Source organism: Culex pipiens, chromosome 2 (assembly GCF_016801865.2).
Source record: "Culex pipiens pallens isolate TS chromosome 2, TS_CPP_V2, whole genome shotgun sequence".
Lineage (NCBI taxonomy): Eukaryota > Metazoa > Arthropoda > Insecta > Diptera > Culicidae > Culex > Culex pipiens.
The window spans coordinates 205,577,242-205,599,553 of NC_068938.1; the positions used below are offsets into that span (position 1 = coordinate 205,577,242).

The window sequence follows — 22,312 nt, forward strand, 5'->3', positions numbered from 1 at the left end:
TGGTCCCAAAAAATTTTCAACTTCATTTTGTGATGTAAAATCCAATTTGCAATCAAAAAGAAATTTGGATAAAGTTTACCGTTTTCAAGTTAATGCCATTTTAAGGTAACTTTTTTGAAAATAGTCGCAGTTTTTCATATTTTTAAATTAGTGCCCATGTTTGTTCACTTTTGAAAAAAATATTTTTCAAAAGCTGAGAAAATTCTCTATATTTTGCATTTTTGAACTTTGTTGATACGACTCTTAGTTGCTGAGATATTGCCATGCAAAGGTTTTAAAACAGGAAAATTGATGTTTTCTAAGTCTCACCCAAACAACCCACCATTTTCTAATGTCGATATGTCAGCAACTAATGGTCCGATTTACAATGTTAAAATATGAAACATTCGTGAAATGTTCTGATCTTTTCGAAAACAATACTCTCAAAAATGTTAAATCAAGACTAACATTTCAAATGAACGTAATATTGAATGTTTAGTCCTTTTGAAATGTTTGTCCTGATTTTAGATTTTTGAAAATATTGTTTTCGAAAAGATCGGAAAATTTCACAAATATTTCATATTTTAACATTGTAAATCGGACTGTTATTTTAACAGTATTCATTTAATCGATTATCCCAAATATTTTTTTAAACCTTCGAATAATCGAGTGTTAGAAAAAAAAATAAAATAAAAATAACATATAAAATAATACATTTTATTAAAAAACATTGTAATTACTAAACAAAACCAATATCTTATCCTACTTAGCAATCTAATCAGGTCCACAGCTCCAGTCCTACTCGTTCTCGAACGATATCGAGGTCATCTTCTGCTCTTCGTCCAGCACCTTTCCCATGCGCTGAATTTCGGCCACCACTTCCTCGACGATCAGGTGAGCTTCCTCCTCGGACGAAACGATCGTCCGATCGGCGAGGATTCCCACGTGCACCTTGTTGCCGAAGGTCAGCACCGCGAGGCATATCGAAATGTTTCCGGTGTTGGGGAGTAGAAGCACTGGATCGACCATCCGGAGACCCTGGAAGGAGACTTGCTCGATTTCCGGCAGGATGGAGAAGACTACGTTCACCCGGAAGCTGTGCACGACTAGTCGAAGCATGGGCACCGGGAGCATTCCGGTCAGGGTTGAGATGAACCAGGATGTGACCTAGAGAGGGAGGGAAGGTTGGTTTGAGATTATTTTTGAGATATTGAAGGTCACTCACAGTGTGTGATGCGTTCGATCGGGTACAGGTTGAACCTTGCGCAATGATCGATAGCTGCTGTCGAAGCTTTGACAGCTTGTCCGGACTGTCCAGTTGAACTCCTCTGCCAATCTTCAGTTGCTGGTGGCGAGTCGTGAAGCGATTCTTGATTTTCAGAGATTTTGCTAAAACGAAATGCATAGTTCAAACTTTTCTTGAAGAATTTCACCTACCATCAACTTACCTTCACTTCCGGCGCGTCCCGGAACGATCACGGAGATACCCTGCTCCGGCGCCGGTTCCCCCTTGGCATCGAAGAACTTCTGGAAGCTACTGGCCAACGCGAGCAGAAACACGTCGGAAAAGCGACCTCCCTCGACCAACTGCTTGGTGCGTTTCACGATCGAAATCACGGCCTGTTCCGGAACATCCACCGGGGGTTCATGGTGCCAGTTGGCAACTTTGTAGTCGGTGACCTTGGTCGTACTGAGGTAGCTCTTTTCCGTTTTTCGGAAGATCATCCGCAGCACAATAGCTGGCCCGTTGAGGGCCAGCTTGAGCAGTTGGGTTAGTTTAAGACCGCCACATTTTTTAGGCTCCTCTGCTGGTTTCGCTGGGGTGCATATACGAGCGGCCAACGCAGCGTGGTTACCGGTGATGGTGTCCAAAATCAACTTTACGATGGCCATTCCGTCGCCGGCGGTGTGGTGCAAGCGGAGCATCATCTGCGGGAAAAGAAAAAAAATAGATAGCGTTTTTAAATTTGTCTGAATTGCAAAATTAGCACTAGTGAAAAAAGTTGGCAGAGTGCAAAATTTGGCTGGGTATTTAGTACCTATTGTAGTTCAAGTGGTTTTCAAGGTTGTCTGGCAAGTAATTAAATGCAGTCTTACGTTGGGCTTTAAGAAATTGAAGCCATTAGTTGTGGAGCTTATTTTTTCCAGATGTTATTCAAATCTTGACTTGGGTGAAGATTTCTTGGAGTAGCTTTGTGGAGTAGCTTTGTTGTTTTTGCAGTAACCAAATCAAATCTATGATCAAACCGAGCATAGTGAGTTATATAAATTAACAGTTTTCTTCAAATGGAATATTGTATTAAAAAATGATTAAAGTTTATTATCTTGATTTATTACTCCTGTTTGAACTACTCATTATAGAATTTATCATTCAATTTTAATCTATTGTTTGGCACATTGCTTCATAGCCATGTCATCGGGGATTAATTTAGGTGTCGATAAATTTAGGTGTTAAATAAAGCTCTACGCGCCACATTGCATTTTTAGGTAATCATCGGGTTATTGGAGAAACACGTGCCGTCTAAAATGTGCCATTTGTGCAAGTGCAATGCTCGAGTGAAAATTAGGAGGACGTTAATGCCATCGAGTAACAAACAATGGGATCGGTGCAACAAGCAGATAAACTACTTTGAATTTTTTTATTTGTTTAAAATTTTTATTAAGACATTTTAAATGTTGTAAAAATTACATCTTCTTTTCGAACAGGATTGAAGTGTGTAATTTTTTTTTAAATTTTTGTTTTATACAACTTACAATAAATGATACAAAAATTGCAAAAGTCTCATTCTACCATGTATAACCACTATTCTTTAACAAAAATCACGACTAAAATTTGAAAAAGGGTTATTTTATCTAAAAAATATTATGTCCATGTGAAAAAACAGCATAGATTTTGTTTTAAGTAAAAATCAAACGAATTTGTTATTATTGATGATCGTCGATCTAAGGCTAACAGTAGAAGACTTTTAAAAACTGTTTTTGATTTGTAACTAGTCGTATAAAATGATCCCTTGAACTATTTCAAAAATGAGTTTCTTGAACTCTTTTTGACCTATGCACACTGCACAGTGGTCCAGATCGCAAAATTAAGTGGAAAACGGATTTTCCGACAAATGGTGAAGTTTTGGAGCTTCAGAAGAGTTGTTGCAAATGGAAAGGGGCAACCTTTGGTTTTGTTGAAGATCAGAGTGGTTTTGAAAATCTTACTTTTCAGGAATATTTTTGGGAATATTTTTGTCTTCTAAAAAGTTGTTGGGCTTGCCAATCCAAGCAACTTTGTCCAAGACACCAAAGTGTTATCTCGTAATCTACGCCTTCTACGACCAAATTTATAGAAAGCATCTGAGCACCTTCAAAAATCAGTTTTTTTAACGTGGCAATTCAGGGTTAAGTTTTAGAGAAAAGTGATATACGAGGCTTTAAAAAACAAACAATTTTATTTTTTGACAGGTCAATTTGCACTTAAGGGTCAAAAGTTACAGCCATTTTAAGGTAAAAAAGATGCAAATTTAACTCAAATATCTCGAAAAGGCGCAAGCCAAATTTTAAGCACTAGGTTGCATTTGAAAGAGGAGATACAGCACTACAAACGCTGAAATAATCTCAGGGGGTTCTTTTTTAAACTCGAGATATCTTCATTTGAAAAAGTCTTATTTTCAAGGGAAAACCATATGGGACCACCCTAACGAAATTCGAAAATTTTCCAACTATTTGTTTTTCCAAATAATTTTGCCCGCTGAGTCTGAATCTGCCCTCAGAATTGAGCCAATGGGTCGAAAAATCGATTTTGGGTCATATTTTGGGTTTCCATGTAAAATTATCATTTAAACCCAAAATATGACCAAAAATCGTTTTTTTTTGTCAATTTGGGTCAATTCTGAGGGCAGATTCAGATTCAGCGGGCAAAATTACATGGAAAAACATATATTTGGAAAATTTTCCAATTTCGATAGGGTGTTCCCACATGGTTTTCCCTTGAAAATTAAAACTTTTTCAAATGAAGATATCTCGAGTTTAAAGAAAAACACCCCTGAGATTTTTGGATCTCCTCTTTCAAATGCAACCTAGTGCTAAAAAGTTGGCTTGCGCCTTTCCGAGATATTTAAGTTTTAAATTTGCATCTTTTTAACCTTAAAATGGCTGTAACTTTTGACCCTTAAGTCCAAATTGACCTATCAAAAAATAAAATGGTTTGTTTTTTAGAGCTCTAAAAGTGCCCACTTTTCTCTAAAACTTAACCCTGAATTGCCACGTTCAAAAAACATAATTTTTAGGGTGCTCAGATGCTTTCTATAAATTTGGTCGTAGAAGGCGTAGATTACGAGATAAAAATTTGGTGTCTTTAACAAAGTTGCTTGGATTGGCCAGCCCAACATTTTTTTAGAAGACAACAAAATTCCCAACAATATTCCTGAAAAGTTAGATTTTCAAAATCACCCTAATAGTGAACCACCCTAATTTTCAACCAAAGCAAAAGTTGCACCTTTCCATTTGCAACAACTCTTCTGAAGACACCAAAGCTCCAAAACTTCACAATTTTTCGGAAAATCCGTTTTCCACTTAATTTTGCGATTTTGCGGACCACTGCGGACCAGTGCACTGTGCAATGTTGCAACATCAAACTTTTATTAGCTAAGAATAATTTATTAATAAATAAATGTTACAAGCCTTACCCGACAAACTTCGTTCAGCCATTTTTTTCGTTTGCTGACGTTTTTAACTTTTTTGCTTATTCAGCCTCCTGTGATCAAAATTTGATTTTATGTAACTTTCTCCATACATTTTGCCGATGCTCCGGAATCGGTTTCAGGGTGGCCAAAGTGTCAAATAGTTAGCGTATAAACCTTCCTTGGACTAATACTTATAAACCTTCCTTGGACCTTGAAAAATCAGGAGGAAATTTGTTGGAAATAAACCTGCAATCAACTGAAAACAATTTCAAATTCATTTTCTTACCCTGAAATTTAGATATTTTAGCATGTTTGAACCAGTTAAAATATACCAATTTTGTTTTGTAAAATTTTGATGTTCAATATTTGGTTTTTTTGCGAAAAAAAATGTTTTCGTCAAAATTCAGCTTTATTTAAATAAAGGTTGCACAACAACTTTACTGGTGTATAATGCAGTCAACAACACTTTTTTAAACCGAAATGGTAAAGTCTCGGCTTGTATTTTTTTGCTCTCTACCTGGACTTAGGCTAGAGTTAAGAAACATAAACTTTATAACATTTTATAGGGATGGAAAGATTAAACAGTCATATTTACATTGTAAAAGTATTGCACTTTTTTTTACGGTGCCTTCATATTGTAAAGTATGTTTTTATCCTGATTTTAATGTAACAAACATTTCGAGCAAAACTATGTAAATCGGACAATGTGGACTTATACACAAATAGTGCATCTGTTGCACTCCAGTGAATGTTTCCATTAGGAATAAGCAGGATGGACTTTTTTATTTACAGATCCACCTTGGCTATTTTACAATGTTTTGCTTTATTTTAGTAAAATATATTCATACAGTCAGAGCTCGATAAAAAATAATAAAAAAGTCTATTTTCGTGAACAATTGATTGATTTTTGAAGGAAAACAATGTTTCAAATCAGTTTATAATTTGTTTTTGCTTTTTTATTTATAATCATGGGAAAGAGACATAACTTGATTCTCATCGATTTATCGTTAGTTTATTATTTAATAGGATTACAAAAACTCAGTAGATATTGTTGAACGTATTAAAAAGTTAAAAAAAAATCTTTATGCAAGCTGATTTACCTAAAGATTGTATCCATTAGTTTCCATAAAGTCCTAATTGTAAATCAACACTTTAGCAAAACCAACATTTGGCACAGGTTTTTTTGCCCAGATATCAAAGAAGATTGTTGATTAAAGAATAAAAAAGTGTACCTTGAAAGTTCAATTCAAATCGAATTTAGCTTCGATTTGAATTTATTTTCATTGATTGTTATTTAAATTCACACAACTGGCATTCGCCTAATTGAACTAGATTTTCACTCATATCAACGGTTGAACAAAGAATGTTGCAAAATTGCATTTCGCACCGCAAAAACCAATCAGAACAAAACCACGCGTGTTGAACTCTATGCTCAAAGAACCGCAACATTTCAACATCCCCCCTCGAACTCACCGGGTACTTGACGGTCGCAGCCGTGTCTGATTTTCCCTGCCGGACCGGCTCGGTACCGATCAGCAACTCCCAGCACGCCGCATGACCGTTGGGAAGGTGCCGATTGCTGACCTTGCCAGCGAACTCGTGCAGCTGGGCCTCGTCGAGGAACTTTCGCTCCGACCCGCCGTCCTTTCCGATGGGTTCCATGAACCTCACGTAGTCCTCGATGGTCAGCTTGGAGTCGTCCGTCCAGAAGCAATAGCCGAAGCGTTGCCTCCGGGTCCAGAAGATTCGTGGGTACGGCTGGCGGGGGGTGTCTTTGAGCTTTTCGAGGATCGTTTTCCGGATGTCCCGGAGGAACCGCTCCGGGATGTCGGAGTGACCTTCGAGGGGGGACTCGACGAAGAACAGCAGGTTGAGCATCGAACGCGAGCTTCCCGTCTCAACGTTCCAGATGGCGTCCAGGCCTTCGAGGAATCCTTTGAAGGTGGCGCCATAGTACAACCGGATGAGGCGTTTCGCGAGGGCACCGTAACTTAGCAGGGTCAGGAAGAACAGCCCCACAAAGGGGTAGATTGGGATGAACAGTATAAAGGCACATAGGTTGAACAATTTTAGCAGCATTTTTGAAATTTAGCAATGAATCACTTTTTTATGATGCTTGGTTTAAATAATTTCTTTAAATCCACATTTCACAAAGTTCACCCAACAAAGTCCAGTCGATCTTGTCCGCGCGATGGTTCAACACTGACTGGCGCGGAAAAATATTCAAAGTTCTCTTGAGAGGTTGCATGATATCGCCCCAACTAAGGGTGGTAAGTGATGGGTGCATTTACTACCACCACCCAGTAGTGAGGTGGTGGCGTTTGGGGTGAATACAAGTTCGAAGCGGTTTGCCATTTTTCACACGTACCGGATTGTTTTTTTTGTTGTTGTTTACAATGGAAATTGAGGTGATAGTGCCCCTGCCCGCGTGTTGGGTCTGTTTTCACAATCAACAGGTGGGATGATCTCGTATTTTGAGGATGACAAAGCAGATTTTGGAGCGAAAAATATTCGTTATTTGTGTGTTTTGATATGTTGAAATTTAATTATATTTTTTAGAGTAAGTAAAAAAACCATCCCAAAAGACATAAAAAAATCAAAATAATGTATAATTTTAATGGAAATAGATCATTAATCAACAGAAGACATTTTAAAATGCATTAATCATAATTATATTTAAAATGTTTAGAATCGTTTAAAAATATTAAGATTTTTTTTAGAAGTTTTGACGTACAGTGCTGCAAAAAGGCAGTCATTAACAAGAAAAAAAATTCGTCAATATTTAAATATGTTGGAAACAAATGATTGAAAAAGAATGGGACTGAAGTAAAATACATTTTAAAACACTGTTTTCATCCAAATTTTAAAACCATGATGTTTTTGCCGAACAGAAACAAAAAAAATGTACTGTCATCACTGTTTTTATTTTTTTGGCCTTTGCAATTTTTTTTATCAAGTATTTACCTTCCCTTTAAAGTTTACCCAAAACATGACTGGGAAAAAATACATTATGGACTAATATTATAGTTTTTTAAATATTCAACAAATATTCAATTTTGAGTCTATAGATTTTTAAAAGAAGTAAAAGCTCAGGAAAAACTATTTTTATTTATATTTTTTTTTTTTATTCTGAATTCTCGATTAAATTTTCAAAAGGTTCTATCTGCATAGGAAACCCATGAGGGATAGGTTGTTTTGAAAATTTAATCTAGATTTTATTAAATAGGAGCATAACTGTTATGAGATTTGCTTTGGATGAGTTTTTTTTTAAATTCCAATAACCAGGTATAAAATTCGGATCAAGTTTTTTTTTGCCCTAACTCCCCCCCCCCTCCCTCAAGCCTGACCAGAGCCGAGGAACAAAAACTTAAAACACAATTTGTTCTAGCCTTTATTGTGGTTTCAAATAATAGGAAATGAGCTGCTAGGAAAAAAATGAGCTCATTTCCAAAATTTAAGTAGATTTTTTTTTTATTTAAGACCAGATATTTTACACAGCAGCTCCCTTTTTCGATATATCGTGACGGAGGGGTGGTGCGACCCTTTTTTAACATTAGAAAAAAGAGGTGTTTTTCAATAATTTGCAGCCTGAAAAAGTGATGGTTTGAAAATTTGTTGTCAAAGATACTTTTAGGTAAAAATGGATGCCTGATTTGATGTCGTACTCTGAATTTAGAATAACGTTATTCGTTACTCAACTTTAAAAGTTTCGAGACATTTCATTTTATGGGAAACTCAGATTGATAATTTTTTCATACAGAAAAAAAATCAATTTATACTTTTTATAAAAACGTCGTAGACCTTCATGTATACATATCGACTCAGAATCGAAAACTGAACAAATGTCTGTGTGTGTATGTGTGTGTGTGTGTATGTATGTATGTGACCAACAAACTAGCTCATGTTGCTCGGCACTGGCTGAACTGATTTGACCCGAACCTGTTGCTTTCGACTTGGTTTAGGGTCCCATAGATCGAGTTTTATACAGATTGAAGTTTCGATAAGTAGTTCAAAAGTTATATATAAAAATGTGTTTTCACATATATACGGATCTCACTTAAATGTATGTAAACTATGTCCGGATCCACCATCCGACCCATCGTTGGTTATGTTATCAAAAGACCTTTCCAACGAGTCTAAAACATTGAAGATCTGACTCGAGATATGGCCGCTTAAGGGATATTTATTTACTTTTTTATTCCAGATCTAAAAAAATATATAAAATTTGTGTACAGCCATTGTTGGTAATGAGTGAGGAATGTTCCAACCACATAGGTGGATTAAGTTAGTTTTTTTTTTGAAGAGTTGGTCGTCGTTGAACATGGCCGTTGAAGATAACTCGCGACAGACACGAACGACGAAACAAAGAGAAACAAAAAAAGTAGCTTTTTCAAAACTTCGTGGAAATCGCAATTACCTACTTGTGGTTATAACCGATTTAACGAGTCTTTTTTATCTTAAATTTAATTGTTTGAAATAAAAAAAAGTCAGATTTCAGATCTTAAAAAAATACAAAAAATGGGGGATTGGAGGTATGAGGCAAAAAACTTCATAAAACAAAATGTTTGACCAGAACACGAAATACTTAAAAAAAATTGAAATTATTTTATAATTCTTTTGGTTAGAATTTCATCAAGCATCTTACATTTAAAATTGTTTGTAAACCAAAAAGTTTATTCCAAAAATATAATACGTCGTTGCAATACTTTATATTAAATTTTGTGTCCCAATTTGAAACGCATAAAAAAGTATTTAATTGAATTAACAAAGTCATGGTTTAATTGTCTGATTAAAAAAAATGCATTACTTTCCAGTCTAATTATTCAACAATCATTAGTTTCTGAATTTCAAATATTCAAAAAAAAAAATATTTTGCGGCGTACGTCGGATTATTACAAAGATTCAAAATCTTTACAAACGAGCTCAAACATGTCTATATAATTATCAACGCAGAAATTAAACATTACAGTTAATTAAACATATTTCCATGCAAATGTTAAGGTTTTTGGAAAATAAATTCCCCCCTTTTGATTTTCAAAATCGTTTTTAAGCGGGAGCGGTAAAGAGTTGATAATATTTGTAACGACCTTAAATAACGAAAAAACGAAAAAAATGTACTGCACTCAAGTGCGGAAATCACTGGCAACTGCATTTTCAGAATTCTATACTTTGAGAAAAACCTTTAAATCTGTTATCGATTGTACAAAAACTCTCTTCCTTTCTTGAACGTGACGTATTTCATGTATACTTCCTATAATAGGGGAACCGCATCTAATTCCAGCGTGCCTCTAATGTTGCCATATCAGCACTTTGACGTTCAATTACAGCTCATTAAACGCGTCTTCAATTCAAATCGGGTGATAAATAGTTTAATAGGAAGTGAGCAAGCAAGTTTCTTTAAACAGTTAACCAAAATATGTTGTATAAATAGTGAAAATCAGCTATTTGGATGAAGTTAGGAGCGAGTGCTTAACCTGCCAAACATACGAGAATTTCCCCTAGTTCTTGTAACGACATGCTAAAAAGCCTATTTGACCAAGAAAATCACACACGTGAACGTGTTCAACTTCAATTTCAAGTATGAATTACTTTCATGGCTTACACCACGGTCAAGCTCAAGAGAAAGGTTCTTCGGCTTCAGCAGTTCCTGTTCTTGTAGTACAGAGATGATTGACTGGTGCAGTTCGAGTCCCACAACGAAAAGCCGGTTTGGGTGCGTTTAATGAGACCCGGAACATAAAAAGTTGTTTTGAATGTCATTTTTTGAGTCATTGCTGTTATGATTGAAGAATATGTTAAGAATAATGAAATCATTTGTTTGTTTGTTAAAACTTTTATATGCAGTGTTTGTTATTACAATGGAATTTGAATGTGGAACAAACATTTAGTACACATAATGAGCAGTTTTTAGCTGGCAGATGTAGGCTAAATCATCTCTCGTGTATGTTAACACAGGTCATTGCATATGAAAACATCAATTTAATGTTGAGCCCAACCTCAGTTTACCGGTACTAATGATCATGCATGCAACACCGGTCAAATAAGTGAGGTTATGAGATGAATTCACACGATCGCATCCAACCTGCCGTAAACGGTAAACTCTAACATAAGTTCATTGTTAGTTTGCAGTTCTTCAAGTTAGCATCGTTCAATTGATCGCGATGACTTCAATAAATTTAAAGCTTTCCGAGAAACTAGTCCGGTTCTTAACCTTTATTGCCACAATACCGTTGACCCCGGTTCTGTTCCTGATTGTGGCCAGTTTGGGACTTTATCGATTGGTGGTTTTGTGCATACTAAAGTGCCGATTTGGAAGTCGATTCGCCGGAATGGTAACCGGTACCGATGCCATGTGGGGTCTGGATGGGGAAGGACGGTGCAGTGGAGTGGTCAACGTACTGACGTTCGTTCATGAAGCTAAACTGAATCAAGCTGGGTCAACTCCCGAGGAAATCATTGAGATATTTAGGCAACGATTGAAGAAAATGTTTGAGTTGAAACGACATCAAATTCGTAAAGCGTTTTACAAAAGAAATCAAATGTTGGGATACTTCTGTTGGACCAAGGAGAAGGAAATTGATTTGGATTCGTTTATTCAACCATTGAATTTTGAATATGTTGGAAATATTAGTGATAAGGAGTTTCACAACTTGTTTTCAGAAATATGTAATAAAAAACTATCTAATGATATGACGTGGGAATTACTCGTTGGAATGCAGTCTGTAACAAGTATTGGAAAGAATTTGGCAAGATATCCGGTAGGTAACTGTTATGAGTTAAAAAGTGAGTGAATTAAATGTGGTTTATACTTTTAGATTATATTCCGGTTTCATCATTCAATTGGAGATGGGATCTCATTACTTAGATTTTTCTTGGAGGAGATCGAGGATTTAAAACTGGAACCGGAAAGATTAAAAAACATAGCAACTAAAGCAGCAGTCCTCAAAAAATCAAGTTTTGTTACAACTCTAAAAGCAATTTACAGTGTTCCTTATTTCATATTTCAAGAATTTTTCTCTAGAAACGAATCCAACTCTCTTCAGAGAAGCTCTAGACAATCTGAAAAGGTTATTTGTTGGCAGAACGAGAAAAACGTTCTGCCAGAAAATTGTTGGACTCAACTAACGAGAAAAGCAAATGATAACTGCCCCAAAATGCAGTATTCAACAGTTCTACTAGCAGCACTGTCCAGAACTCTTGGTCGTTTCTTCGAAGCTAAAGGAGAGCGTCCCACGTCGGTAACGATTTCAATGCCAACTCGAATTAAACGTGAAGGTAGGCGAGTTTTTTGTAAGTTTATGCAGAAAGTTGCTACGAGATTTTTTAATTTCAGGAAGCACAGCAAAGCTAGCAAATAAGTACACGGCTCATGTTCAAAAGCTTCCGATAACTTACATAAATGAAACTAAAAAGATGAATCAGCTTGTGGAAAAGCTCAATACTTTAAATCAAGCTTCAAAAGCCGTTAGATCTTCGTCGGATCTTCTTGTGAGTTACAATTTAAAATAGCCACATTTATCCTTCTAACCTCAAATTTCAGATCAACTATTGGGCCCTCACCATTTTACCCTCGATTTGTCCAATTCCAATTCTGCGAATCCTCTCCGATCAATTCCGGATTACAACGGACGTTTCGATAATGCCAGAGCTGAAGCACCGATTCCGAGTGGGACGTCACGAGTTTGGGGAGCTATACTTTTGGTCACCACTGTTTGGCAACACTGGCGTGAACATCTCAGCCCTTTGCTACGACGGAGAATTAAGGTTGGCACTGCTAGCTGATCGAAGTGTAATTAGATCTGCTGAGGAAGGACAGAATCTGTTAGATGATCTATTTCAAGAAATTCAGAAGATGAACAATTTTCTAAATTAATACAGTAAACTAAAAGTATCACATTGCAGAGTCACGGATGCATTTGATGTCGATTGACCCAACTAATTTACACTTTTGGCTGGTGAGGTGAGAACCGTGTCAGTAATTTTAAGCCTTGCGCGCCGGGCAAATAATTTTGTTTGACCATTAACCGTCTGAAAAAATGTCACATAAACACGCGCGCGCTCATTCAGGTGTGGTCCAGTGGAGTATGGTAACATGTAACAAAGCGTACACCATCGTGCAAATATGTTTGAACTTTTGAGCATCGCAATTGCTTGTGTCAACGGCGAAATTTCGGGCAGGTCGGCTGGTTGCATAAGATTTAATGTAGAAATGGCTTCGTGAAAAGGTCAAGGTTATCATATAAACAGATTCAACAATTATTTCGTCTATCCATGTAAATAAAATTAGTTTCAATTGGAAAGCGAATAATAAACTAATTAAATACTTAAATATATTCATAAGAAGAATTGAAAGGAAAGAAATAAATAAAATAAAATTGTAACAACGTATAGTATTAGTAAGTATTATTGTTAGTAAAAAAAATCATTAAAACTAGTTAAAAATTTAATTATCAAGCTATTTAAAAGTTATATTCAGAAAATGCTGTCGACTTTCTCTGAGTCAATATTACAGGGAATCAGTAGTCAAGGTTGTAGGAAGTCATCAGGATAAATAATGAATAATTGGAATAAGCCGTTAGAAGAAACTTAAAATTTCTTTCCATGAGGAAAATTTAAAAATTAAAAATTACTGTTTTGACTATTAATAGTAATTTAACAGTTTTTCTTTTAAACTTACTAAATTAAATTATATTTTCATACCATGCTATATCAATTTGACTAGAATTTAATTTTGAAGTTAGAATTCTAAGAGATACTACAAGATTCAAGATCAAATGAATAATGTTTCATTTTATTATTTTTGATTTAAAATGTCAGACCTCTTCCGATTATTTTATATTTTTTCAAGTTTCTCAAAATTAGATGATTTGGTTTGATGGATTCCAATAAACCTTATAGTTTCTGGTGTGTTTCTGCCTAAAGATAACGAAGTTTTTATGACTTAGTTTTTCAATATTCTTTCTAATTTTTTTTTGTTTTCTGCTTCGTTTTTAGCTTTGTGAACATCATTTGGAAGATGGGTTACAGATTGTATTTTTGCATCATGATTATTCTAAGACGGCGATGAAAACTTTTAATAATTATTTTCATTAATCATTTAAGTTTAAATCAAGTTTAATTATTCATTTTGGCAGGCCTAGTCGACTGTAAAATTTCTGTTTTCTGATTTCAAATTCAATAATTAAAAAAAAGAATTAAAATTGAAGCGAATCAGAGAAAATAACTAAGCTCCTTAGGCTTCTGAAAAAAAACCAAGAAATTTAAACATGATTTTCTATTTGTATTACATTGAAAATTGGTGAACAAAATTTAAAGTTAATCGAAGAATAATATAAAATAAAGTATTTCTTTAATTTTAAGGTTAGTTTACACGTTTCGTGACATTTTGTGTTTGACCCTCTACAGACTAAATTTTTTTTACGAGGATTTTTATTTTTGCTTGTTTTTCACATGTTTTACTCTGAATGAAACCAATATTATTTAAATTGTTTAAAAATACTTAGTGGCATAGTCTGGAACAATACAAAAATTACTACATACTTATTTTTACATTTAATAAAAAATGTAATTTTTTAAAACAATGACAAAGTCATATAAAACAAGTCACACTCCCAACCCAAAATTTTACTTTAATTTTAAGAGTTCTTTTTCCCAATGCTTTTCAAAGATCAAAAATTGGTTGAATTGTTTTTTGGCCAATTTTTAGATCGAAGTCCGCCTAGAAGCGGGGTTGGGTTGTAGAGAGTTAAAATAATGGTTCCCGTGAAAATTGAAATTAATAAGCTTTAAAAATCACTAATCCATGATAAATTTATTTATAATAAAACAAAATTCTCCCTCCGTGTAAGCACGAGAGCAAGCAGCAGTCAAGTGCTCAGTGCTCCATCGTTTTTTCGATTTTGTTTCGCCGTAAATTACCGTGATTACCCGCGAGTTTGCTCCTGCAGCATGCCAAAGGCCGGCCGTGGCCGTGGCAGTTCGAGTGCGGCCTCGAAAAACCCGCGAAGTTCGTCTACCGGCCGTGTGCAAAAAGGTAAACAAACCAACGCCGTGTCGACCGCCATCGCGCAGGGGAGCGTGAGCGCAGAAGGAATCGACAAAAAGTTACTACACCCCGGATATGTTCCAAGATCACCAGTGCGAACCCGTTCGGGTACCTCCGGTGCCACGACCAGCGGCTCATCAACATCCGCCAACATTCCCATCAGGAACGAGTTCCAGATGCTGAGCGACGACGAAGAAAACAACAACAACACCGACGGTAGCACCACTACCGACGACGACGACGACGATGATCGTGCACGGAAAAAAGTGCCGACGCCAAAAAAGAATAATTCTCCAACGGAACGAAGACCACCTCCAATTTTTGTTTTGGACACGTTGGCGGACGATGTTGACGAGTTGCTGGAAGGCCTCGGATATTGTCTGAAAATCGGTAAGTCGGCAGTGCAAGTGATCACACTGAATAAAAAGAGCTTCGACCTGGTGTTTGAAGAATTGAAGCGTAGCAACTTCAACTTCTACACATTCAACCCCGAGAAGCCCCCTGTTAAGGTCGTCTTACAGGGTTATCAAGACCGTCCGATCTCCGACCTGAAGGGTCACCTTTCGGACGCCGGAATAAAACCGCGGGAGATTAAAGTGCTCTCGCGCAAGACAACGGTAACAGGTACACACACACTGTACCTGTTGTACTTCGACCGCGGCACCGTCAAGATCCAAGACCTGCGGCGGACTAAGACGTTGGACGGTTTTTGGGTAAACTGGCGGTTTTACACCAAGAACCCGACGGACGTAGCGCAATGTCACCGTTGCCAGAAATTCAGCCACGGCTCGCGGAACTGCAACCTCCAGCCCCGCTGCGTGAAGTGCGGTGAGTCACACCTCTCGGAGGCGTGCGCACTGCCACGAAAGGCGGACTTGGGGGACAAGGCAGAACAAACCAAGCCGCGCGTAAAATGCGCGAACTGTGACGGCAACCATACCGGCAATTACCGCGGATGCGTCGCGCGCAAGGCCTACCTCGAGGAGCAGGAAAAGAGGAAGAAGAAAGCGTCCCACCCTCCTCAGCGAAGTACGAGCGCAGCCGTTCCTGCAGCTGGACAGCGTACGGTTCCAGCGGAAAACTCAGCGTTCCCTCCTGGTTGGGGGCGTTCGTTCGCCAGCGTGGTCGCTGCCGGTAGCGGCAGTACGGCCCAGCAAGAAGTCACCGGGGAAGATCTCTTCACCCTGCCGGAGTTCTTTGCTCTCGCGGGGGAGATGATGACGCGGTTTCGGAGCTGCCGGAACAAGGCAGAACAATTCCTGGCCCTTGGGGAACTGATGATCAAACACATCTACAAAGGATAAATTACCTGTGATCTAGATATAAGCTTTCTCTTCCTCTATCCCCTTTCCTTTGCAATTTCTGTAAGTTTTTTTTTTATAGTTTTTTCTTACTCTTGCTAGTGCCTTATTTAAAGAAATAATTGTTCCTAAATGGATTATGATGCAACACACAGCTGTAAGGAACTCCAAAACTCTGTTATGCACTTCAAAATAACTCATTGTATCTTGATTATTCACCAATAAAACCGAATTGAATTGAATAATAAAACAAAAATCAGTTTGTATTTATATCTTTTGGATGATCCAATATGCCATCATTTGCGCAATAGCATTGTTGTTTTTAAAAATAAAAACATATTTTTTGTCGCTGAAAAAAACATATAAAATACAAAATACAAAATAAAAAACATGTATCAAAAACCAAAAAAGTATGATTAATTTTTTTTTGCATTAAAGTTGTTGCAAAAGTTCCAATTGGTAAAGAAGTATTTTTAAAAAGTGCACTTTATAATAGAATTAGGCAGTGACTTTTTTTTTGTAGATTTCATTTTCAACATTTATTTTTAATAAATATGAGTTTTTTTTAAAGTCCGTTTTAAATATTTTTCAAAGTTTTTGTCCCTCTGCTCTGTCCGGGGTCGAGAGGAAAAATAAAAAAATATAAAAATTTAAATAACAAGCCACAGTCTCAACACTTTGATGAAAAAAATGTTTTAAAATGCAGTTCTCATTCTAGTTCAAAAACTTGACAAAAACTTTTAAAAATATTTGTACCAGCCTAATTGATAACATTTTAAAATAAATGTTGACATTGTTGGAATTATTATATAAAATTGGACGCTAGTTTTGATGGCGTACTTAAAAACTCTGAAAAACGTATTTTTCATAAAAGACGTCACTCAGTTGTATAACATTCTGGTACTTGTTTTGTTCAGCCATTTCACATTTTATGGCCTTTTGAAAAGTACACCATTCAAAAAAAAACATCCTTTTGATTTTCAGCATTTGGAGATTTGGCCTTCAAAATTTAGCCTAAAAACGTATTCAGTATCGTGTAAAATTACCCTCCTTCCACTAACACTTACACACAAGATCCTTTGTAATTACTCTTAGCTTTAAGAAAAATGTTATTACAAAAGTCGACTCAGTCCTAACCAGGTCCCAGTACTGAAAAGGACCTAATAAAAATAATTTTATGAATAAAAAAAAATCGTGCCCTCTATGATTTCAAGCACAACAAAGTAAATGGGCTAAAGAAGGTATGTAAACAAGCAGTATATCCTGCTAATGTTTACATTGGGAAGGAGCAGGATAGACTGATTCTTTACATTTCACTTTTGAACGATTTTTGTTAGCAAAGCTAGCTGTTGAAACATTTCAACCATCATTCATCAACCATTGATGAAAGGAAAACGACGTTGCCATGGATGCTTTTAACGTGAAATGTTTCAAGCTTCACTCGGTTTAGTGTGACTACTCGCCGCATGGCGTCACTACCATGCGTTGAAATCATTTCCACTTGTTCATAAAATGATTTGTTTTAAGAATTATTTTTATTAATTGATCTGTTTTTTTAACTTATAATAAAATTAATTAACATTCACTCAACACTCGCTCCATGCGTCCCATCTCGCTGAAAAACTCATTCAACAATGTCTGCCCCTCCTCACTCGTGCGGAAAAGGGTCCGATCCGCTAGCAGCGTCAGCCGTAACTGTCCACCGTAGGAAAACGCCGTCAGGTTAACTCCCACGCTTCCGAAGGCCGGTGGCCAAAAGTACACATCGCTGAGTTCGTAGGGCCCCAGGCGGAGGCGATGCTTCAGCGGTGGCATGATCGAAACCGATGCCGTAATGCGGAACAGGTTCGAAAGGAGTCGCAGGACTGGTAGTGGACAGATTGAGGGCAGGGTGGACATCATTTGGTGGGTTAGCATGGTGTCTGAAGAGGATCGGAGGCGGTTTGTGGTTTGTTGTAGATGGGAGAGTTTTTTCAGTAGACGCTGTAGGCGGTTGGGGTCTTGTAGGTCGATTTGGGGTGAGATTTTGAGCTGTTGCATAGGCGTTGCAAATGTATTTTTGAGATTGACTTGGTGAGCTGAGGATAACAAGTGGATGAGAAAAACAAATTTGAATTAATTTTAGTTAACCTACCTTCTTGTTGAACTCTAGTTGGCATAGCAATTGTCAAAGAATTCGGATATTGCTCTGTGGATGCAAAGTATCCAAAAAATGTTCCGGATAGTACTGCTAGCAGGGTGTTAGAATATGAAGGCTTTGGTGAAATTTGACCTACATTTTCTAAAATATGGTTCCAGCAATCTCTAGTTAAGGTAAAATTCTCGTTTTGCCAACAAATAATCTTCTCGGGAGTTGGAACCATAACATGAAGGCTATTTGGTTCCTCAGATGAAAATAAAACTCTAAGCACAAATGAAGGAGCATTGTAAAATGCTTTCAAGTTACTCCAGAATGTCGTGTTGTGTCGCTTTCCAACTGTTGATAATGTTTTAGTCAGGTCTATAGAATCCTGTCTCTGATCTACTACTTCATCCAATATGAATCGCATGATCGATATACCATCTCCAAGTGAGTGATGAAATCGAAAAAGTACCTGGTGAGAATGTACTAATTAATATCGCTTATTTAGTGGTTACTGTTTCAACTTACTGGATACTTAGCCAAGTTCGTTTGTGAATCTTCAATGTATTGCGTTCCAACTAGTAGTTCCCATGCATTATTGTTAGTCCGAAATAACTTTCTGTTACAGATTTTCGTAACATAATCACAAATCTCCTTTTCAGTCACTGTTGCATTCTCGTTGATTCTCACAAGTCGTATATAGTCACTTAGTTTAACTTCCTTAGCCCGAGTCCAGAAGTAGAACCCAAGTGAGCGATTACGCTGGAGAAAAAGCTTCCTGAAAGCTTCATTATTTCGATTCTTCAATATCACTTCGAAACGTTCTGTTAGGAACGCTACAATCTGTTGTGGCGTCCTGCCAGCTTGTTCCGATAACGAGCCTTCGGCAAATCCCAGCACATTGACCACGCCACTGTTTCGATCCTCGTCCAGGCCCCAGATTACGTCCGATCCGGCGAGCATGCCGGCGTATCGTCCTTTGAACTTGTGCCCGATGATCCATGCAACTAGCGCCCGGTACAGACTTAAACCTACCATGACTATGCTAATCACTGGCACTAGTGGAAGTGCTGCGGCGAACGCCAAAAATCGAATCATTTTCGAGAGTTTTTAGCGAAGGATTATGTGATAACACAGGGTTTGTTGGACCGATATTGGCACGGTTTGTACTGGTCGGAAGTGCAAACACGACTGACGCTGATGCAAGCAGCTTTGAACTCGTACATGAGAGAGCTGATTGTAGCTTGCAAATTGATTTGTTAGACTGTAAAAAAAGTTATTTTTTTACAATAAACTTTATTTATTGAAACCACAGCACTTATGCAAATCACAAACAATGAACAAGAACAATGTCCTTAATGAATACACCAAAGGAAAACAATAAATATTAAAAAAAAAGACAAATTAACAAATAGACATCACTTTTTAACCGTAAATCCGCGATTCCGACAAAATCACTAAACATAAATTGAAAACAAGACAAACAAATTCAAAAAAAAAAATCACACCTCACTCTTCTCAGTCTTGCATGCTCCCTCTACGCCCTACCCCCTTCTCTACTCCCCCTTCAGCACCACGTCCATGCGTTCAATCTCAGCAATAGTTTCCGCCAGAATCGAGTGCGCGTCGTCCTCGGTCGCGATGACCGCCCGATCCGCCAGGATGCCCAGCTGCAGCTTTCCGCCGTACGTGAGCAGCGTCAGCCCGACCGCCGTCTGGCCAATGTTCGGGATCCAGAAGCTCAGGTTCTTCAGCTCGCGCCCGTTGATCTGGGGCTTCTGCTGGGGCCCCGGCAGGTTCGAGATGGCCATCGTGCTGTGGGCACTGTTGAGGATCTTCCGCAGCAGGTTGTCCGGGAAGAGGCACGCCACCGTGTTCATGATCCAGTAGTTGATCTGTGCGGGGATTTGTTGTAGTTTGGTGGTTGGGTGCGGGGTTGAGTTACGTACCATGTAGTCCGGGGACGATCGCAGCGCATCCGAGTGCTGCTTGACGTCGTTCAGGCGGGACATTAGGGTCTGCATGCGGTTTGGATCGCTGAGGTCGATGCCGGAGGTGATCGGTAAGGTTTGGAGTGCAACCGAGAATTTGTTGTGGAGTTTCAGTTGGGGAGCTGTAATGAAGATTCGTGGGATTAGTTGGCGATTGATACCTGACATTAGCGATCGTACATTCCCGCTCGACTCTAGTTGGAAGGACGACGGTGATGTCTTCGGGAACTTGATCCGTCTTCCGGCTGAGGTACTTTTGCAGACTGCTTGAAAGGGCCGTTAGGAATGCGTCGGAGAATCGTGCACCGGGGAGTTGCTGCTTGGTTCGCTTGATGACTTCAACCCAGTGGGTATCGCTGTGTTCTTCCTCGTGGATCCAGCTGACGACCTTCTGGTTTGAGAGCTCGCTGGCATGGATGCAGTTGTGGTCGACGGCACGAGCGGACACGTCGTGGAAGAAGGCCGGAGCGGTGAAGATGGTCCAAAGTAGTTGAAGCTGTTGACGCTTCCAGGTGTAGATCTGTCGAGCGGTAGGGATCCGCTGGTAGAGCTTCTCGATCAGACTGCGCTGCTGGAGGAAGCGATTGGCGTTCTGCTGGATTCGGTACTCGAGGTTCATCGCCTTAAAGTTGGAAAGTCGCTTCCAACGGGATGGTACCTCCTTGTCGACGATGCTCTCCAGCAGAAGACGGAGCAGTGCAACGCCATCTCCAAGGGAGTGGTGCACACGGAATATGACGGGGAAGCGTAACACGTTGCGTTTCTCGTCCAGCAGTGGTTGTCGGCCGACCAGAATCTCCCAGGAAGCGGTATGGCTTCGCAACAAATATCGATTATTGATTTCACTCATTAGACTGCGCAGTTTCCGCTCGTCGATGTAGCGTTCGTCCGCCTCGAGTGGAATGTACTCCAGGTAGCGAATGTAATCCTCAATTGTCAGGTCAGACAGGTCGCTCCAGTAGTAGTACCCGAGCTCCAGCTTGCGAAGCCAAAACATTTTCGGATGGGATCGTATGGCTCCCATCAACCTCGAGGAAATTCGCTTCCTCAGGACCAACAGCATTTCAGCACTAGTCGAGCTGTCCTGACCATCAGCGGACTCTTCAATATAAGCCATAATGTTGATCATACCACGTGAGTTATCCCGCTCAATAGCCCACACCACATCCGCTCCGTCCAAGAGACCCATAAAGTGCGCTCCATGGCGCCAGCTAAGGATGATCCCTATCACCCCTCGGTATAAACGGAAGGCAAAGAAAACCAACAGCAAAATCGGAGATAAGATGCAAAACTGCAAAAAAGTCACCAAAACGAACAGGAATCGTCGGACTTCTGCCATGTTGAGCTGCTTCAAGAAGTTGTACGCCTTGGATTCGGCAGATTCCTCTCGCAATCGGGTCAATTTGTGGCGTATAAACAGAATCATCAGCACTCCCGTCAGCAGTCCCAGCTGGGCCGACGAAAGCATCGTTCCAACAGATCTGCAACCCCCCAAAAATAACAAAACTCATCACTCAAAAAATCCACATCATCAAAAACCACAAAAATATTACACTAATTCACTTCCTGCGACAGCGGCACCAGGACGATCCTTCAGGGTCACTAGTGGGTCGATTGTGGGGCCCGCGTGGCTGCAATTACTACGAGATATCACCTCCCAAAGGGAGCGCTGATCCGAGGCCCACTGGAACCAGGTCGGTGCTGAGTCGTTCGTGGATATCATGGTAACGTTGATGGGGGTGGGGTTTACTTTAGGTTGCGAGATGTTGGAGAACTTTTGAACTATTGAAGGTACTGTCTCTAATAGAATGAACCGTGGCAAGGTAGGGAAATGGCTTTTATAGCTCCAAGAAATGAACATCATATGTAGCAGTTTTGGTCTTAGGATTTGCTAGGGGTGTCACAAATTTAACTTTTTTCTTAACATCAAATGTTTGCAATTTCGAAACTTTTCGATGAAGTTTCTTAAAATAATAGGTTTTAAAAAATATATAAATTTGACCACCCTTAATCGCACCAAGTTATTATCCGATGTAGTGCAGTCTATTGCTATATCTACAAGTGGACAATTCTTGTGTGTTTTGCTTTCTTTTGTATTTGCAGGAGTTGGTGCCGCCACACCGTCGTTCTTTTGTTGTATTGGCTACTTATAATTCATATTTTCGTTTCTGATGGTCCAGACGAAAACGTAGCTCTGGAAGCCT

At 38.6% G+C, this 22,312-nt stretch overlaps 3 protein-coding genes across 3 annotated transcripts; all 3 read right to left on the reverse strand.

Annotated features, from left to right (window-relative positions):
• Positions 1–718: 718 nt before the first annotated feature.
• Positions 719–6,896, reverse strand: LOC120422231 (uncharacterized). Its single transcript, XM_052707936.1, has 4 exons — positions 6,123–6,896; positions 1,428–1,908; positions 1,205–1,368; positions 719–1,146 (listed from the first exon to the last, which is right to left on the reverse strand). The coding sequence occupies exons 1-4, from the start codon at positions 6,726–6,728 to the stop codon at positions 778–780; spliced, it is 1,620 nt and encodes a 539-aa protein (XP_052563896.1). The 5' UTR covers positions 6,729–6,896; the 3' UTR covers positions 719–777.
• Positions 6,897–17,570: 10,674 nt separating this feature from the next.
• LOC120422232 (uncharacterized) lies at positions 17,571–19,295 on the reverse strand. The gene is made up of 3 exons (XM_052707083.1): positions 18,646–19,295; positions 18,130–18,589; positions 17,571–18,073 (listed from the first exon to the last, which is right to left on the reverse strand). The coding sequence occupies exons 1-3, from the start codon at positions 19,213–19,215 to the stop codon at positions 17,571–17,573; spliced, it is 1,533 nt and encodes a 510-aa protein (XP_052563043.1). The 5' UTR covers positions 19,216–19,295.
• Positions 19,296–19,396: 101 nt separating this feature from the next.
• On the reverse strand, positions 19,397–21,925 carry LOC120422219 (uncharacterized). Its single transcript, XM_039585604.2, has 4 exons — positions 21,662–21,925; positions 20,289–21,589; positions 20,067–20,230; positions 19,397–20,012 (listed from the first exon to the last, which is right to left on the reverse strand). The coding sequence occupies exons 1-4, from the start codon at positions 21,829–21,831 to the stop codon at positions 19,674–19,676; spliced, it is 1,974 nt and encodes a 657-aa protein (XP_039441538.1). The 5' UTR covers positions 21,832–21,925; the 3' UTR covers positions 19,397–19,673.
• Between the last annotated feature and the right edge of the window lie 387 nt (positions 21,926–22,312).

Coding starts and splice junctions, on each gene's coding strand:
- LOC120422231 (XM_052707936.1), bottom strand. CDS start 6,728: ATGCTGCTAAAATTGTTCAACCTATGTGCCTTTATACTGTTCATCCCA. Junction 1,909..6,122: donor CTGCGACCGTCAAGTACCCG/GTGAGTTCGAGG, acceptor CTTTTCCCGCAG/ATGATGCTCCGCTTGCACCA. Junction 1,369..1,427: donor GGGACGCGCCGGAAGTGAAG/GTAAGTTGATGG, acceptor ATTTCGTTTTAG/CAAAATCTCTGAAAATCAAG.
- LOC120422232 (XM_052707083.1), bottom strand. CDS start 19,215: ATGATTCGATTTTTGGCGTTCGCCGCAGCACTTCCACTAGTGCCAGTG. Junction 18,590..18,645: donor CGAACTTGGCTAAGTATCCA/GTAAGTTGAAAC, acceptor CATTCTCACCAG/GTACTTTTTCGATTTCATCA. Junction 18,074..18,129: donor AACTAGAGTTCAACAAGAAG/GTAGGTTAACTA, acceptor TGTTATCCTCAG/CTCACCAAGTCAATCTCAAA.
- LOC120422219 (XM_039585604.2), bottom strand. CDS start 21,831: ATGATATCCACGAACGACTCAGCACCGACCTGGTTCCAGTGGGCCTCG. Junction 20,231..20,288: donor AACTAGAGTCGAGCGGGAAT/GTACGATCGCTA, acceptor TCTTCATTACAG/CTCCCCAACTGAAACTCCAC. Junction 20,013..20,066: donor GATCGTCCCCGGACTACATG/GTACGTAACTCA, acceptor ATCCCCGCACAG/ATCAACTACTGGATCATGAA.